The sequence below is a fragment of the Mus caroli genome, unplaced genomic scaffold (assembly GCF_978045245.1).
Source record: "Mus caroli unplaced genomic scaffold, Mus_caroli_1 scaffold_3, whole genome shotgun sequence".
Lineage (NCBI taxonomy): Eukaryota > Metazoa > Chordata > Mammalia > Rodentia > Muridae > Mus > Mus caroli.
This window is the reverse complement of record NW_028227258.1, coordinates 56567972-56587500: the sequence shown is the minus strand read 5'-3', so window position 1 is coordinate 56587500 and position 19529 is coordinate 56567972. Positions and strand designations below refer to the sequence as shown.

The following is a 19529-nucleotide window of genomic DNA, read 5'->3' as shown; positions in this document are numbered from 1 at the left end:
CATGCTGTGGAATGGTGAGCCCTCCAGCATTCTTCTTTTTGCTTAGGATAGTTTTGCTTATCCAGAGTCCTTTATGGTTCCATTTAATTTTAGGAGTGTTTCAAGTTTTGTGAAGAATGAGACAGGGATTTTGATGGGATTGTATTGAATCTGTAAATGGCTTTTGACAGGATGTTCATTTTCATACTGTCTTTCTCTACTTTTCCTTCACAGGTTTAAAGTTTACATTGTGTAGGTCCTGTACTTCCTTGGTTAGGTTGATTCCTAGATATTTTCATTTCCTTGAGGCTGTTGTGAATGGGAGTGGGGCCATGATCTTTTCCTCTGTATGTTATTGGTGTATAGAAGATTTTTTTTTTTTTTTTTTTGGTTTTTCGAGACAGGGTTTCTCTGTGTAGCCCTGGCTGTCCTGGCACTCACTTTGTAGACCAGGCTGGCCTCGAACTCAGAAATCCGCCTGCCTCTGCCTCCCGAGTGCTGGGATTAAAGGCGTGCGCCACCACGCCCGGCCTAGAAGAATTATTAATTTTTGAAAGTTGATTATGATTCCTGCCACATTGCTAAAATGATCAATTATTTCTAGAAGTTTTCTGGTAGAAATTTTAGGATCTCTTACACCTGCTATCATGTCATCTGCAAACAGGGATAGATTCTTTTCCTTTTCTGTTTTGTCTCCCTTTAATTTCATTCTCTTGGCTTATTATTGTTCCAGCTAGTCCTTTGAGCAAAAATATTGTGTTTTCTTGGGCATCACTTAGGTATTTATTATTATTTTTTTTTAAAGTTCATTGAGCTGTTTCTTTTTGTCTTCTTTAAATCCTTGAATTTTTTTTTAAAGATTTATTTATTTTATGTGAGTACACTGTAGCTGTCTTCAGACACACCAGAAGAGGGCATCAGATCCCATTATAGATGGTTGTGAGCCACCATGTGGTTGCTGGGAATTGAACTCAGGACCTTTGGAAGAGCAGTCAGTGCTCTTAACCGCTGAGCCATCTCTCCAGTCCAAATCCTTGAATTTTTTAAATTTAAACTTGGTCTTTTAAATTCTGTGTGCTGGTTGGTGTTCATCTAAAAATTTTTCATTGGTAAACATTTCTACAGGACTGGTGGATTTTGGTGGGAGGGAAGAAATACTGTCTTGATCTTTAATATTGTTTGTATTTTTGCTGTGAGATCTGAGCATGTAGACTTCTTTTGTTCTGTGATAGAACCAGAGCATGTTGGAACAGAACACAGGATATATAGGTGAGATTGGTCCTAAAGGTGGGTGTGGCTTAGGAGGCATGAAGTCAGATGCACAAAGGGATTTGGGGAGCATCCAGGATGTGTGTCTTGGTTTAAGTCTGGATTTGGGTGTAAATCTGGGGTTTGGGAAAAGTGTATGGGGGGAGGATCAGGTGGATATTTACCTGGCAAGATCCTGGTGCAAGATGTGCAGGATCTGGCTGGACAGACAGGTTTGAATATATCTTATGAAGGGCCTGGAGGATTATGTGGGCGGGGTATGTCCTGATCAGAACCTGGAGGCTGAGGGCCCAGTAAGTAAGGGTGGCCAGACTAGGCTGTAATATTGGATATGCAGGTCTAGGTATTGGGGCTTGCTGAGGGTGCAACGAGATGTCTTTAACTTTTTGTTAAATGCTGGGATTGAACCCAGGACCTCACATATGCCAGTAAAGTGCTCTTATCTCTGAGCTATATTCCCAAACCCGTATTGTTACTATTATCTTAATCTAGTTATAACTTCAAATCCAATTTGCCTAAGACCTGTGATTTTCATAGACTTGATTTCTTTACATGGAAACCTGTTTAGATCTGTCTTCTCATTGACCTAGTTACCTAGATGGTTAAGTTAAAATTATAATGGTCAACAATAACAACATGTAAAAATTGGAAGTGAACAAAGATTAAAGTGTGTGTGTGTGAAAATGTGGCAAATCATATAGTTCTTTTGGAATAGTCGTTCCGAAGGCACTTGATCAGCCATGAAGAGTTTGAGCTTAATGGAACAATGAAGCATTCAGAAAAGGGAAGTTGATGGTGAAGTGTTTTTTTTCCTTAGGAGATCCTTTGGCAAGATGGCTCTTGGGAAACCTTCTTGTCAGGACTGTGATTCTGAGATATTTTGCAATTAGATAAGAAATGATTATTTCGCCGGGCGTGGTGGCGCACGCCTTTAATCCCAGCACTCGGGAGGCAGAGGCAGGCGGATTTCTGAGTTCGAGGCCAGCCTGGTCTACAAAGTGAGTTCCAGGACAGCCAGGGCTACACAGAGAAACCCTGTCTCGAAAAACCAAAAAAAAAAAAAAAAAAAAAAAGAAAAAAAGAAATGATTATTTCTTACATAAGGTACTACTTAGAAGGATAAAATTTGTTACTTAAGGAATGAGGAAAAGGCTTATAAATTTCTAATAAGGGAATTGAGAAAATGATTAGCACTGCCTTGTGAAATCCCACAACAATAAATAAGCTTAGGAGTAGAGAGGAAGCTGAGAAGAAAACTGTGTGCTCGGTGTCATAGGCCCTGTGCTCGGTGTCATAGGCCCTGTGCTCGGTGTCATAGGCCCTGTGCTCGGTGTCATAGGCCCTGTGCTCGGTGTCATAGGCCCTGTGCTCGGTGTCATAGGCCTGCATTTGAATGTCTACAGCCTGGCTGAGAGAAGTCGTACTTACAGACTCTTTGAGGGACCATTTCCATATAGAGAATTAGATACAGAATGCAGAGGGTATATGTAATAAATTCACATTATAATTTAAAACACCCATAGATAATATGTTGAATGAGAAATAGGCCAACTCTGCAAATAGAGGAAGGCGCCTGGAAGAAAACTAAGACAACAGATGACTAAACATTTCTCATTTACCTGTAGGATGTCATTACTGATTTGTTTTGGGTTGCAGTGACATGAAAAATCAATAAAAAGTGAGGTGAATTGATAAACACTGGAATTAAAAACAGACACTAAAGTATGTACTTGAATTGTATAGCATGTTTGTTTAACTTGTTAATGGTTATGCCACTAAGTAAAAATCTTAACGATTTGGCTGTTATTTGAAGACAGTCTTAGTCTGTCTTCACAAAAGTGTAAACCTTATAAGGTGTGAAGCTCCTAATAAGGCAAGAAGCTTTTCTGTGTGGATGAAAATAAACTTGGTTGAGTTCCCTTTTGCCTTTCTCTCCTCCATCCTCCCTTTACCTTTTCTTTCTTTCTCTTTTCAAACAAGAAGAGGCACTTTATTTTTAATCCATGTCACATCAGTTAGCTTTCTATATTTTTTGGGCTGCTTGTAAATTGGGTGCTGTTAATATTGTGATATTTGAATTAAGTAAATTTAAGAGTAGTGCAATAGCTTGATAATCTGTTTTAGAGTGAAGTTAAGCTGAGGAGTATATAGTGGGCATGAAGGATTACTGAGGCTATGGTAGTCTTTGCCCTGCCAGTTTTACTGTTTATTCTGTCTTTTCAAAATAAAGTGTTTTTAAAATTAAATAATTATTAAAGAAATCTGTCTTAATGCTTTTCTTTGAGGTATTGAACTAGTGGGCAGACTTACACATTGAAATATTTCTGTTTGTGGCTGACATGACAATATTTGGGTGACTGGTTAACTCTGTCCAAAGAACTGACCATTGAATCCTTAGTATGTAGTTGAAATACTAATACTAGAAACAATTCTCAGTTCTCCTTTATAGTGCACTTCAAACCTTTCCCCTCTCTTTCATTGCATCTCAGGTCAACAGGACATATTGTTGTGGTACCTACCGAGCAGGTCCTATGCGGCAGATAAGTCTTGTTGGAGCAGTAGATGAAGAAGTTGGTGATTATTTCCCAGAGTTCCTAGATATGCTAGAAGAATCACCATTTCTGAAAGTGAGTGTTTCTTTAGACTATTAACCTTTTTTCAGTAGACACTTCCAGTATTATTTCAGTATATCATTATTTCAGAGACACATACAATTAGAGTACTCAGTTAATCTTGCTTACTAAAATTAAATTTTATATGCTAGTTCGTATAGAAATGTTTAGAAAAGTATTGTTATTGACTATTTCAGTTATTTTTTAACATGTTACTCTGAAATATGGCTTTTATTTCTTCATATACACATGTGAAATGGCTTTTAGTATTTTTATTTGGATGGGAGATAATATGTAAACAGTCTAAAATCTTTTAAATGTAACTTAATTTCTTTGGTTTCTAGATGACTTTGCCCTGGGGTACACTTTCCAGCCTCCAGCTACAATGTAGGTCTCAGAGCGATGACGGGCCTATAATGTGGGTGAGGCCAGGAGAACAGATGATCCCTACAGCAGATATGCCAAAGTCACCCTTCAAAAGACGACGGTAAAAGTTAATTGTGCTCAAATAAGCAAAACCACTCTCTTTAGTAGATGGTTTATAAAAATGATTGATACCTGAGTTTGGTATTGAAACTTGTCTATATTTTTGAAGCATTCCTTTAGGTAAAAATTTATGTTGTCAGTTGCCTAGTTTAGATAACCTATTATATGGTCAGTAGTATCCTGAAAAAATGATTTTTCTTAAAACTTGTATCTTCCAACTGTCTGTAGGATAAACCATCATTCTCTTTAGTGTGGTCTATACAAAACTTTTACAATATAGTACCTTTGAGTCAGCTTTCAGGCTTTCCTAGCTACTGAATTCTATTTCCAAACTATTGTCTTCTATTGCTTTTTGCTCTTGCACTGTATTTTTTTTTTTTAAGATTTATTTATTTGTTTCATGTATGTGGGTACACTGTCGCTGTCATAAGACACACCATAAGGTGGCATCAGATATGGTTGTGAGCCACTATGTGGTTGCTGGGAATTGAACTCAGGACCTTTGGAAGAGCAGGCAGTGCTCTTAACTGCTGAGCCATCTCTCCAGCCCATAGTTTTATTTGGAATGCCCCATCGTCCACCTTCCTCTTTGCCTAGGAGGTAAAGCTTCCAAACTTACCTTAAATCGTCTTTGTGGAGCGTGGAACAAGCTAATTGGTTCTATCTCTGGCCTTGCAACATGGTTCCTTGATCTTCTTACTATTTTTGTTTCTTAATAAATTTTGGCCTCCCTGAGACTGGGGACTGTTTTAATTATATCTTATTATGACACACATAGGAAAACATGATTTGCTGAGTGAAACATGTGCTGTTTTGCTATTGTATAAAACTGTGATAAATCAGGTGCTACTTTCTCTTTCATACACATAAAACAAAGATTTCATTTTAGAAAATGCTGTTCAATGAGACTGAAAATGGAAATAGCAATTTAAAATTAAGCTGGGCATGGTGTTATACACCTTTAATCCAGGAGCTTCAGAGGTGAGGGGGGTGGATATCTGGGTTTGAGGCCACTCTGGTCTGCACAGTAAGTTCCATGCTAATAGGGCTACATATTGAGATCTTATCTCAAAATAAATAATTAAAAAAAGAAACAGTTAAGAGCTCAAAAGGAAGTTTTAGTGGATTAGTTTCAATTTGAGCTTAAAACTCACAGGAGAGTGCTACTTAAGCTCACATAGCCTCAGGTACTTAAGACACCCCTGAAAACCCTCACTTAAAACTATATGGGGTCCACCCCATAGTCAGCCTCCAAACGCCGACGCCAGTGCACACACCAGCAAGATTGTGCTCAAAGGACCCAGATATAGCTGTCTCCTGTGAGACTAGGCCGGGGCCTGGCAAACACAGGAGTGGATGCTCACAGTCAGCTAGTGGATGGATCACAGGGCCCCTAATGGAGGAGCTAGAGAAAGTACCCAAGGAGCTAAAGGGGTCTGCAACCCTATAGGTGGAACAACATTATGAACTAACCAGTACCCCAGAGCTCTTGACTCTAGCTGCATATGTAGCAGAAGATGGCCTAGTCGACCATCAGTAGAAAGAGAGGCCCATTGGTTGTGCAAACTTTATATGCCTCAGTACAGGGGAACGCCAGGGCCAAAAAGTGGGAGTGGGTGGGTGGGGGAGTGGGTGGGGGAGCGTGTGGGGGACTTTTGGGATAGCATTGGAAATGTAAATGGAATAAATACCCAATTTAAAAAAAAACTATATGGGATTTGAGGATGTGACTCAGTCGATAGAATACTTGCTCAGCATGTATTTTCTTTTCTTTTTTCTCTTTATGTGCGTGTTGTACGAGTATGGTATTTGTACATAGACTTGTGGATCATGCACATGTGCATGAGCACTGGCGACAGGAGAATGTTTAATGCCCTGTTTTATTTATTACTCTCCACCTTATTCCTTTGAGGCAGGGTCTCAGTGAACAAAGTGCTGGTTAGTGGCCAGCAAGCCACAGTGATCCTTCTTTCTTCACCCTCATAGCACTGGGTTACGTGTGTAAGTGTGGCATGCATGGCTTTTTATGTGGATGCTGAGGTCAGAACTCAGGTCTTCATGCTGACATAGCAAGTACTCTTACCTACAGAGCCATCTTTTCTCCCTATCATGAAGTCTTTCTAGAGTTTCTGTAATACTTTTAATTGTTTTTCTTTTTAATAAACTCATAGTAATTATAAGTATTATGAGGTTCATTGTGATAATTTGATACATGTGTACAATGTATGTACAATGGTCAAATCAGAGTAATTAGCATTTCCATTCCCTCAAACACTTCATATTTCTTAATGTTGAAAATCTTCCCATTCTTCTAGTTACTTTGAAACATATGTAAATTTAGTATTTTTTTTAATCTAGCTGAATTTACTCTTGTAATCTACCTGCAGAATTATTCTTTTCTAATTCTGTAGTTTGCTTTTTCCAGTCTCCAGTCTCTTTATCCACTTTCTGCTAACCTTTCCTGCCTCTGCTGTTTCCTGTGACTACTGTTTCTCTGGACTCTAAGATGAACTTTAAGCTTTCTTGTATATACCACGAGCACCTTTGGAGGTCTGTGTTCAGCTCATCATAGAAGACTGTAAACCTAAGACTTAAGCTGGTGGCTTACCTAGACTGTTTTTCTAGGTGTATTTCCTTTACTTACTCAAACACATTTTCATGAATTATTCTAAGAAATGGAAGATATTACTGAGTCAGTATATTCTGAATTTTTCTTTTTCTGTCATTAAATTTAATTGATAATTTTGTTGGAGTATGGAGATGCATTTTTCCAACTATTGTCACTGGATAGCAACCCTTTTAACGATTTTTGTTTGTTTTCATTTCTGGAAGTTTTAACATGCTTAATTTCCCCTGTTCAGTGTTGTGTTCCTCGCCTCCTCCCGCCCCTTTCTTCCCTCCCTCCATCCTCTTTTCTCCTATTCATGGAAGAATAGCACTCCTGATTTAAGAGCCCTTTTTTTCCTTTTCTTTCTTTTTTTTTTCATGTTTGTTTTCTTTCTTTTCTTTTTTTTTTTTTTTTTTTCCAAGACAGAGTCTCTGTGTAGCCCTGTCTGTCCTGGAACTTGCTCTATAGACCATGCTGGCCTTGAATTCAGAGATCCACCTGCCTCTGCCTCCCAATTACTAGGATTAAAAGAGTATGCCACCATTGTCCAACTTTCATTTTTTAAAAAATTATTATTATATCCTTTCAGTATTGGATATCTAACTTTTAAATATATATTTAATCTTAAAATTTTATGTGCATTAGTGTTTTGCCTGAATTCACATCTGTGTGAGGGTGTCAGATTCCCTGGAACTGGAATTACAGACAGTTGTGAGCTGCCATGTGTGCTAGAAACCAAGCCCAGGTTCTCTGGAAGAGCAGCCACTGCTCTTAACCACTGCCAGTCTCTTCAGTTTCTCAGTGCCTTTAGTCAGTAACAGTATAGACCTCTTTGGTTTTATTTGGAAACGTTTACCTGACATTTTATCTTCTAACTTTTGGATTTTTAAATGTCATCACTGTGAATTTTGTTTGTCAGTATGCTGTCTGTAGGAGTTTGGTTATTCTTTGGTGACCCATTCATACTTTGAGTACATCTTTATACTTATTGGAGACTCTCTCTCTCTATATATATATATATAAATCATTCAGCCTGGCCGTAGACAGGCTTCACATTAGAGTGAATAGGCACAAAAGTAGGCATTAAATAGGGTCCCCAGTTATCCCGAGTTGTGCTATTCTGAGGGCAAAGTCGATATGAAGAGTCAGTTTCCCTCTCTCCCTTTTTCCCTCTCTGCTTTCCTCCCTCCTCCCCTTTTCCTTCCCATTCTTTTCCTTTCTTCCAGCTGAATTTTATGAGAATGGTTATGGCTATAAAGAATTTTGACTCTGCCGGGTAGTGGTGGCGCATGCCTTTAATCCCAGCACTTGGGAGGCAGAGGCAAGTGGATTTCTGAGTTCGAGGCCAGCCTGGTCTACAGAGTGAGTTCCAGCCAGAGCTACACAGAGAAACCCTGTCTCGAAAAACCAAAAAAAAAAAAAAAAAAAAAAAAAGAATAAGAATAATTTTGACTCAAGTGGGATTAACGAGATTAAAAAAATGTTACCCCATAATTCAAGAAGTCTAGGAAGGAAGGTTATCTCTGGGTACCATATGGTCAGCAGCTAAATACCAGCCTCAAAGAGCCAGATCATTTCCATTCTCTGCTAATCACTCTTCTTGCCTAGGCTTTTGTGCTCATATTAGCTTTGTGCTTGCTTGTTAGATGGTTCTAGAAGTTCTAGGCATCATACTTGAACCTGGTTATATTTAATAAGAAGAAACTCTTTTTATGAGTTGGAAAATTTCCAAAGGACTCCTCTATGCAGATTTCTTTTTATACTGTTAATTAGAATGCACGGTGTAGCAGGCATTGGCTTATGCTTCCTTTTGAACTAGTTTTGAATGCTTTGAGAGTTGGAATGAGCCTACTGTAATTCCACAGGCCTCACCCAGCTCGATCTCTAGAGATTATAGATCAGATCACATAGACAATGATCTGATGCCTGATGAAAAGTCAGGGACTGTGAGGACAAGTGAGAGAGGAATACATTACATCTTGATCTGCAGGTCAGAGGCAAAGAGCTAGAGAGAGAGAGAGAGACTGGCCTGGGCTGGGCTTTTGAACCCTCCTGTGACACACCGTCTCTAACAGGGCTACCCCTTCTAATCCTTTTCCAAATCAGTTTTGCCAGCTAAGGACCAGGCATTCAAATATATGAGCCCCTAGGGGCCTTTCTCATCCAACCACCACAGTCATCACCCCCCCTTTCTCAGTTTCAGTTAAGTTTTGTCCCATATCATTCCTGTGCCTCTGCCTCTTTTGACCTGAGCTTCTCCAAGGTCCATTGCCCCTTTTCCTGTTGACTCCTTATTGAATAGTCTAGTCTTTTGACGTTCTCTGTTCAGTTTTATTAGTCTAAGACAGTGTGATTATTTTCCATCATGCAAAAGTTTGTTGGCATTGCTAATTCACTAATTCATTTCCTCTACTATCATCATTAGATTGTTAAATTTAGAAGTGTTTGATCACATAAAAGCAGACTATAATAAACTCCCATCTTTTTTTATCAGTAGCTATCTATCATGCCTAACTCTATTTCATGTATATTTCTGTCCACTCTCCTGTCTTCCCTTCTCCTGTTTGTAGTAGCTCCATTTAGTGCAGAAGGAGATCAGCTGGATGCTCCGTTTGCTGCCTGGAATCTTAAGTCCTGGTAGAATGTTTTGAGAATTGTAAATGGGGTATTTGAGCTAAAGGTAAAGAAGCATATAGTTTAAGCCTTGAATCATATTGTCCTTGTCTAGAGAAATTTTATGCATTCAGTTTCTTCATTTGAGCCTAATAAAGGTATAGTCTATAGGGAAAGGGAGGGAATCATATTAATAATTTTAATAGTATGTTCAATGCTAATGATCAAAATCATTGTACTCATTTAAGCCTAATATTATAGCAGATCTGCCCTTTTACCTTACTGCTGTTTATTTCCTTTTACTTCCCTTGTTTTACAACCAAACAACTATAGATCAATGAATGAAATTAAAAATCTCCAGTACCTACCTCGGACAAGTGAACCCCGAGAAGTCCTCTTTGAAGACAGGACCAGAGCTCATGCTGATCATGTAGGTCAGGGGTTTGACTGGCAAAGTACGGCTGCTGTTGGGGTTTTGAAGGCTGTACAATTCGGTGAATGGTAAGTTCAAGGCACCAAATAGGGTTAAGTAATGTCTAAGAAAATGTGGATTTTGTTTAAAAGATCAGGAACCAATTTTTAAATTGTGTTGAAATACACATAACATAGTTTACCATGCAAACATTTTAATGGCATAAGTGTAGCCACACTTTGATGAAACAGTGCTCTAGAATTTTTTTCTTGCCAAACTGAAACCTGATGTCCCACAGTTCACTTTCTCCCTCACCCCTAGTCATGGGAACCATTACTCTGCGTTCTTTTGCCATTTGTCTCATAGAAATGGGAACTCTCTCTACTCTTATCCTTTTTAAAAAGAGTAATCCTAGTGAGCGATTGTGACTCAGTGGATTAAAGGTGCTTGCTGTTAGACCTGACTGCACTCTGGTATACACACATGTACCTGCACATACACAAATGTAAGCGTAACATAAAATTATAGTGGCAAAAGGGAATTTTTTGATCACACTTAATTTTTGTGACTGTGAGGTGTTTGCCATAGCAACTGTGTGCCGATTAGACAACTTTTAGGAGTTGTTTCTGTTTACCTGGGTCTTGGGATGAGCTCAGGCTTTGTGGCAGGCACCACCACTACTCACTAAGACATTCCAGCCTGGCAGTTCCAGTTTGGTTTTTCTGTTTGTTTGTTTTGTTTTTTTCCCCTGACTCAGCCATTTCTATTATAATAATGTCCCTCAGAGTTTACCTGTGTTATAACAAGTATCAGACTTTATTTCCTTTTTAGGCCAAGAATAGTTCATTTTGCACACATGTACTTGCACATGCACACAGACATATACATAGATTAGCCCACTAAATAAGTGTTTGGGTTACTTCTGCCTTTGACTCGTTGTTAAAATAGATATGTAGATATCTCCTTGCGTCTTTAGTGTTCAGTACCCAGAGGAGTTGCTGGATTTTATGGCAATTCTGTCTTATTGTTTTGAGTAGCTGTGTACTCTTTTCAGTAGTGGTGGCACATTTTACACTCCCCTGTAAGCTCAAAGCCCCAGTAAAACAACAGCAAGTGCATCACATTTAGAATAAAACTTAAAAAACACCCAAAATCCTCTGAACCAGGGTCTCACTCAGCACTGAACTTATTGGTCAAGGTCAGGCTGGTCTTAAAAGATCCTCTTCTTGACCTCAGCCTCCTCAGTTGCTGGGATTGTGATTGTGCACCAGGATGAACGGTTGCTGTAAGACTAGCAAAAACTATTCATTTTACCCATTATTGTTTGAGTTTCTAACAACTTACCTGATTTTTAGTAGAAAAAGATTTTTCTTCATGTGCATTGGTGTTTTTCCTGCATGTATCTCTGTGAGGGTGCCAGAACCCCTGCAACTGGAGTTGCAGTTGTGAGCTGCCATATGGGTGATGGGAATGGAACCCACGTCCTCTGGAAGAGCAGCTGGTGCTTGTAATTGCTGAGCCATCTCTCCAGTCCTGATTTTTGTTTAAAAGACATTTTATTGATTTGCTTTTATTTTTTGAAAACTGATTAGGAAGCAAGTATAATCTATTCCTTAGGAGATAGGCATTTTATTTACTTATTTGCTAATGGTAGCATTCTAGAAATAAGAAAACTGAAATTGCCATTTTCTATTGTGATGCTAGTCCCTAAATTTGTTTTATTAATATTAGGAGTGATCAGCCTCGCATAACCAAAGATGTGATTTGTTTTCATGCTGAGGATTTTACTGATGTTGTACAGAGACTTCAGTTAGACCTTCACGAACCTCCAGTTTCTCAGGTAATGCTCTTGGGTTCTTATCACCCTTTGAGGGAGATGTTGGAAGCTGCATCTGAATCCATTTTATTAGGGATTTTATCATTGGTTTCGCGGACAATAAATTGAACTTTATTTGTATTAAATTCTGTGTGTATTAGAGTATGGTGGTTCTAGAATTCAAAATTGTTGCGATGGAGGGTGTGTCTGAGATGGCTAAGGAGGACACAGCTGTTTACTTCTGACCATAAGCAGTCTCACTTGGTAACCTCACGATACTGTGGCCTCAACTGCAAAATGTCAAAGAGCAAGATGTGAAAGAGAACATTAAATGTTACCTTTATGTGTGGTAAAGATACTGATATTTAGCTGCTTTTTCAAGGATGTACTGATTTCATATGGCCATAGGCTGTATTTTATGACTAAGAAGGGTAAAATGTGTGGAAAAAGGCTTTCCAGTAGTTATGGTCTCTCAAGATAAACTGTTTAACATAGTTTACAATTCTTTTTCCCTGTGTGTATTGAAATATTTTTTGAATCATTACATTTTAAGGCTTTATGTAATTTTTTGCCTTTCTTTTTAGTGTGTACAGTGGGTGGATGAAGCAAAACTAAACCAAATGAGGCGAGAAGGCATTCGCTATGCTAGAATTCAGCTTTGCGACAATGATATCTACTTCATCCCTAGAAATGTCATTCATCAGTTCAAAACAGTGTCAGCAGTATGCAGCCTAGCCTGGCATATAAGGCTTAAACAATACCACCCTGTTGTGGAAACCGCTCAAAACACAGAGAGCAATTCCAACATGGATTGTGGTTTAGAAGTTGACTCCCAGTGTGTGAGAATAAAAACTGAATCTGAGGAAAGATGCACAGAGATGCAGCTTTTGACAACTGCTTCATCGTCTTTCCCACCTCCATCAGAACTTCATCTACAGGATCTGAAGACTCAGCCTCTTCCAGTTTTCAAGGTGGAGAGCAGACTGGACTCTGACCAGCAACACGGTCTGCAGGCACATCCAAGCACTCCTGTGTGACATGTACATATTCAAACACATTTTTTAACTTTTTTAAATTTTGATGTGAAGTTATAGTTTTATAACTGGCTTAAGTTAAGTTTTATTGGAGAAATCTTGCCTATAATTCTATAAAGAGAAATGACATTCCACAAATGTCAAGCATATCTTTTTTACACAGATTATGCAAAGTTAAGAGTTGTATCGTTAGTACAGTATGTAATAGTGGGTCTGCTGCTACTTTCTGTTTTAAGGTGTGAGGTTACAATTCAATCTCTTCTTCAAATCAAAAAAAGAATTCTCTGGAATAGCAGGTTCTTTCTTACGTGGTATTTACTTCCCTTGATTTTATCTCTCCTTGCCATATGTGCTTTATGTGGTAGAAGCAGATTTATGGTTTAGTGCTTGTGTCTTCATGGCGCCTCGTTAGTTTCCACAGTAAAATGATATTGGTTGCAGGAAAGGCTCCTGCATCTGGTACATGGACAAGTGAGTTGTTTAGTTCTAACCACAAAGAAGACATGGTCTCTAAAGAAAACTCTCTGGCTTCTGGTTTTCAGCAAAAGAGGAAACACAGCACTCTCTGATCCAGGCCGTCTTTTTGTGTCTGTTATTTAAAACCCAGTGGCTACTTCAATTAAACAAACCTAAAGACGACAAACAAAAATCTAAACATTGGCTATACATGATCCATGGTTCCTTGATCTTTTCTAGGATATATCCTAACTCTACAGGCTGTTTCGAGGAAGAGAGATAATGTTGACCTGTTCTGCTTCCTAGTATCCTCATATCAAAGTTAGAGAACCACACCAGTCTCACTGATGAGGGCTGCCAGAGCTGAGCATCAAACTTAGGAGGAGAAACTATTCTTGTGACTTGGCATCTACTTTTGAAACACCTTACAGTTTCATCAGGCTAATACCTGGGTTTGTTCATTGTTATTCAGTGTTGCTATTTTCTAATAGCAGGCATTAGACTTCCATCCTAGTTTCAGGTAGGCTGAAACTTAGTGTCTGGATATTTACTTTGTTTTCCCTTTTTCAAACAGACCTCCTTCATCCAAGTAGCGTGGCTCTTACTTTGGGATGTTCATGTGCTATGCATTATACTTTCTCTAGTTACCAACCAGTAGGCCTTTTGTTTACTAAAGGAAGAGTGCTCTCCACACCTAAGACCAGATTCTTGTATCTACCTGGTTACAGTGCAATTTGATTTTTTTCCTGGATGGTGAGATTTGAAATATTTGCATTAACATAGGCAAAAGAAAAAGATGCTGCTTTATTATGTCTGTCACCATGGAAACTTCGCTGCATCTTTGGAAATATCAAATATGAATTTTCTCTAAAATATTCTGAAATAGGTTAAATCTTATATAAATATTACTTTGTGCAATATTGTTGTGTAGTTAAATGCATATTAGCAAAGTATAGAGGTCACTGTGTAAACCGATAGAAAAGTAACCATCAGCAAATACTACAGTGATTAGTTAGACTCTGTATTATTCCTTATATATATGTATATGTATGTATTCTCTGTTACAAAGGATGAAGACAAATAAATAGGGAAACACTTCAATGTAAACCATTTATGAATTGGAAGTGATGTTGCTTTTAGTTATCTTTGTAAATAAGGTAATTAGAATGGTATGAAAGGTAATGTGATTATTACAGGGGTGTTTTTAAATTCTGTGTATAAATTCTAGGGTAAATTCTAGTTTATCAAACTAGTTTTTAAGGGACCTTTGAGGGTATTTTTTTTTGTTGTTATTTTGTGGAGAAAAGGGGCATATCACAAAATGAATGGGTTTGGGTTATTTCTTATTTTTATTTTTTTCTGTCCAGAAGAATTTCATAGAGCTTTACCAGGCTGTGCAAAGAAAAATTCTTCTCAGGCAACATTTGCTTTTAAAAATAATCATGAAAAGAAAAAGTTGTTAACGCAAAAAGTTTTATTTTGTTTTTCTTGTCTTCCAAGATCCGATTTCCCCATCTCCCACTTGCCATCCAGCAGATGCCATCCAGTCATCTAAGCTGGTCATTACTAATACACAAGGAGACTGTCTCCTGACAGCCAGCACTGTGCAATCACTCAGGAACCAGCGGATCTGCAAAGACCTACAATCAAACGCAAATCTCCATTTTCCTTTTACAAAACATTCTACCCTCACTTCCAGTATAAACATATTAAAAGAATATAAAAATGTTGAAAATCATGTACTAATGAAGTCATTGTATATTAGATTGCAATAGAATGGAAAGAAACATTTAGCTAGTTATGTACCTGGGAATCCTGAATGTCCTATGTGAGTATTAGATTTTGATAGCATGCTTTAAAGACTGATGAACATAAAAGCAGAAGCTTTGAGTTTCTTGCTGCTTTCAAAACTGTGTCCTAGTTGAGTGATACAAATGATCGCAAGTTTTCTAAATCATTAAACTATTTGGTTGGTGGAGTGAGGCATGGAACAGTCTGGTATCCTCTGATTTGTAAAATAGCGATGGCAGTGAAGTTGTAACTGAAATTGAAGCTGATCTTCCTTTCTGGTATGTTATCTATTGTGCCAGCCCTTGAGATTACTTGCAGAATGTGGCTATAAGTTTTAGTAGTTTATGGATCAGAGGGATATTTTAAAAATATGCTAATCGAAAGGACCTAATAAATTAATATTCCTAACAGCAAATAGAATGATTTTATGGTAACCATTCAAAAGAATAAGTCTTCCCCTGTCCCAGAGGTCATTCTATAATTATCAAGATAGGATAAGAGTTAGGGTTACGATTCTGAGAGATGTCCCAAATTCATGAAGCAATAATAATAACCTTTATATTGGTTTCCTCTTCCAAAGTTTAACTCTTGAGAAATGAATTCTTAGTCTTAATTGTACTTTGCTTATTCAGTACTTACAGTTTTACTGGTACATGATTTTTACTCTAAGACTTTTGGAAAGTGCCCTGTACCCTCAGAAACAGTTGGACTATTAGTTCACAAATACTACAAGCTCTTGTATGGGGAAAAGAGCTAATTTAAATAATTTGCTAAACTTTAGGAAACGATGTATCAGTCTTAACAGGCATAAAGATCTCACCTAATGACTTGAGAAACTTTTGCTTAGTGCTTTTTTCCCTGTATAAATATTGTCTAGAAGGAAAGTTAATATAGGAACAAGACTCCAAAATCCACGAAAATATGTTCCTAGTGAATATATCCTTTATCATTAATATTAGCCCATTATATTTTCATCTGTATTTGCCTTTTAAATTTATTTGCATCTATTAAAGATAATTAGGATTACTGAGTTTGTGTTTTTCTAATAAATCTGTTTCATCCTTTCAGTAGCACATGCCAGAGGCTCATGTGTGTGCTAAGTTTCATGTTTCAAGACAGTCTGTAGCCGTATTTACTGGTCATGTAAGTAGAGGAGATACACATCACCAGTGTTTTTCTTAAGTGCATAAAGGACTTATCCTCGTCCTGGAAGTCTGTTGCTTTAAAAGCAAGTATCCATAAATATTATGGCCTTCCATTTAAAAAATCTCCATACATTTTTTAGGATCCACTTGTGCATGTAGTTGAGACCGCCGTCTCTTAAAATATAGCACTTTTCAATTCTCTCTAAAGAAATACTTATGTAATACTATCACACGTTGTAAATTTTCATGTAATAGTGTTTTCTGTGACTAAACTTCATTTTGATCGGCAGCTAAGACTTTTTTCCTGTGGCTTTAATTTATCTAAGAGGTCTTTGCATATAGATGAAATGTTTAATTTGCCTGGCGGACTATTTGCGTTTGTGTGGCCTTAGTTTGTTTATTGACATTAACAAGTGTTTTAAAAGGTTTTTAATGGATAGTCTTAAATCTCAACTTTGTGTGAATAATAATTCTTTTAACACAGTGCTTTTTTGTAGCTGTCTGAGTGTGTTAAATTGTTAAGCTATTTCTTTGTAAAGTAGGACAATGGAATGCATAGGTTTTTTTTTTTCCTGTAAAGTATTTTTTTAATAAACAAAGTCTGATTTGTCCTTTACTGACGTTTCAAAATGAATAGCACATGGGAGTTGTCATTGCTGGCACCCTGTTAGTGGAGTCTTCTCCCCTACTCACACACATGCATCCGTCTACTCACCTTCTTTGTGCCATTTTATTTTTAAGCTTTAGAAGAAAATCATGGACTTTTCTTTGCCAAAGAAAAGGTCAGAGATGCCCAGCCTGAGGTACAACTAGTTTTGAAGAAAAGTGAAGCTTTTGTTTGTGATAGTCGTCCTTACTGCTGCTTAAAATTGGTTACCTGCACTTAGAGCGGCCGTAGGCTGTGATGATGCATGGCGTAATAATGGAGATGGTGTTTACTCTTCAGATGTGGATGGAGTATGGGATACAAGAGAATCCCTTTCCTCATTAAGTTTTGTGTGAACTCTGTAGTTGAAGTGCTGCCTGTCCTGACAGCATTTAGGTCTTAGAAGGGTCTCAGTATTTCATCAGTTCTCATAGATAGGAGGGGGTTAATCATTTCCACAACACAGGTGAGAAAACAGACTTGTTAAGTCAATTTCCTAAAATGACAGTTCATTGCTGGGAGCTGGGGCCTGAATGTTTTTTTGGGGTTCAAAGCTCTGCCTTACACAGCAGCATCCTAATAAAACACCGAAAATTTTTACCAGGGTTCCTGAAAAATAATTTGCAACTGTACCACTAATTCTATTCCTCAAAGTACTAGCCACAGCCCAGAAAAACCTCTCTTGTGTGTTTGGCAATGAAGCCAAATGCTTTTATTATTAGTGTTAAATTTAGGTCTTAAAAGTAATTTTTTGAGGTCATTTACCAAAATGAGTTGGTTGTTGCCTTGAGTTCCACTGTTCAGCAGCACTGAAGGGGCTGTTAAGTCTTAACAGCTTTTTATTTAACCCTGAACAGTTAAGGGGTATACGGTGGGGATCACTGCCAACTGGGTGAAGTAATTTTTAAAAATAATTCCTATGGGTGTTAACATTTTAGTCGTTTCACAGTATGGATAACTTTCATTTGACGCTATTTTAATGGCTTATATAAGCTGGAGACTGCCTAAGTGGTAACTATTACCCATTTTTAGCCTTACATCAACTAAATGCTAGTGCCTAGGGCAAGAAAGGTCTTAGCTTTCAAGTTCAAGGCAGCCCCTGGAAACAAACCACTAAGGTGCACACAAACGTATAGAGACAAGAACAGCTTAGAAACCCTGTGGGTATACATATTTATATTTACATAAGAGTGCAGTTGCCCTTTCTCTGGACCTCTCTTTGAATCACTATAAACAGCCATTTTCTCCGATTTGGGGGAAGTCCCAGTGCAGTCCGAGCCCTGTGCATCCCCTTAGTGTTGTGTGGGCAGCAGAAAGCCTTTGTCCCGGAGCTGCCGAGAGCCGAAGGAGGAACCACTGGGCCACAGCCAGCCTGTCCGCGTTCCAGGCCGCGCAAATTCACCAACATTTGTCCATCCAACAAGAACGGAGAACTCGAGCGAAGGCTCGTGCCCTGCACTAGTCTCGTCCACCCAAAGGAGACAAGGACATGAAGTAAACATCACGCTATAAGCTACAGACCCGCACAGGAACCTCTGGAACATCGGGACCAGCCTCCCGGGGACCGACGGGTACTGGGAGGGTCGTTTCTGAGGTGACTTTCCGTTAAGCGTCGAGGGTTACACGCGAGGCGGCTGTCGGCTTCTTCCTCCGGGCAGCCAGAGCGGCGGGAAGGCGGCCGGGGGCGGAGCCGGAAGGCGGAAGCGGCCGATCGCATCGAGAGCTTGTGGAGCTGCGGCCCGTCCCTCACGGACGACGCGCGCCGTAGCTCCGGCCGGGGGCCGTCTGCTGGCTTCCAGCCGGGCACCCTGCCCTTGCGGGTGCCGAGGTGGCTGGCGAAGGCACCCTTCCCGCTTCCTTCTGCTCATTTCCCAGTTGGCTCCTGGCTTCTCCCATGGCCTGTTCTGTGGCCGCCTAGGTCGGGCGTCTGTGGCTGCAGGCTGCGCTCCTCCGGGCGCAGGACGCCGGGCTGCCTCCCGGGCAGGGCTGGCCGCCGCGGGTCTCCATGGTAACGGCCCCGCCGACGGCCGGGCCTCTGGGGGAAGATGCGGCCTGCCGGGCCCGCCGCCTCGCCCCCGGGCTCTCGGTCCGGCGGGGGTCACTGAGGAGCGGGGGCCCGGCCGGCAGCCTGCCTGGCAGCGGGCACCAGGTGAGCCGGCCGCGGGGAGGCGGAGGGCGCGGGAGGCCAGCTCGGGTACTTGCTGTTCCCGCATCCATTCTTGTGCTGGGTGGTGCAGAGGCTTCTCGGATGCTGCTTCGCCTATTTCCCCCTCCCCCCACCTCTTACTGGCGAACATCCTGAGTAAGAGCAGCTCATGGAGAGACTGAGAGAAGCAGATTTTAAGCCATACCCCCAAACTGGACAATGACCTGAAACCACTGGACTTACCGAGCTATTTCCTTCGTTTTCAGTGAGATCCCATTTCTCTGGCTGGAGACACAGATGGCCTCAAATGAGAGAGATGCTATATCATGGTATCAGAAGAAGGTAACAACAGTAGTTTTTGTTTGTAATCCATACTCCCTGTAGAAAACTCCCTTAAAGAATATTGTTAACTTTCCTTAAGTTTGGTAATATCACATGTTCTTATATAACATCTCAACATAATTATAAAAAATGATGTGCAAAGTCATTATAAACCCAGTTTTAGGTTCTAGGAAG

At 39.5% G+C, this 19529-nt stretch overlaps 2 protein-coding genes across 5 annotated transcripts in view; both read left to right on the top strand.

Annotated features, from left to right (window-relative positions):
- The window catches only part of Rsbn1 (round spermatid basic protein 1), a 55822-nt gene extending 37224 nt beyond the window's left edge, over nt 1–18598 (top strand). Inside the window, exons 3-8 of the mRNA XM_021158737.3 lie at nt 3738–3875; nt 4205–4347; nt 9901–10068; nt 11711–11819; nt 12380–12835; nt 14786–18598. Coding sequence (XP_021014396.1) covers nt 3738–3875; nt 4205–4347; nt 9901–10068; nt 11711–11819; nt 12380–12832 — 1011 coding nt within the window. The 3' untranslated portion in view covers nt 12833–12835; nt 14786–18598. The remainder of the gene's footprint in view (nt 1–3737; nt 3876–4204; nt 4348–9900; nt 10069–11710; nt 11820–12379; nt 12836–14785) is intronic.
- A 164-nt stretch (nt 18599–18762) lies between these two features.
- Phtf1 (putative homeodomain transcription factor 1) overlaps nt 18763–19529 on the top strand; it is a 49499-nt gene continuing 48732 nt past the window's right edge. For all 4 annotated transcript variants that reach the window (XM_021158742.3, XM_029475671.2, XM_021158739.3 and 1 more), the window contains exons 1-2: nt 18763–19016; nt 19280–19355. In XM_021158742.3, the coding sequence (XP_021014401.1) occupies nt 19311–19355 (45 nt within the window). In that variant the 5' untranslated portion in view covers nt 18763–19016; nt 19280–19310. The remainder of the gene's footprint in view (nt 19017–19279; nt 19356–19529) is intronic.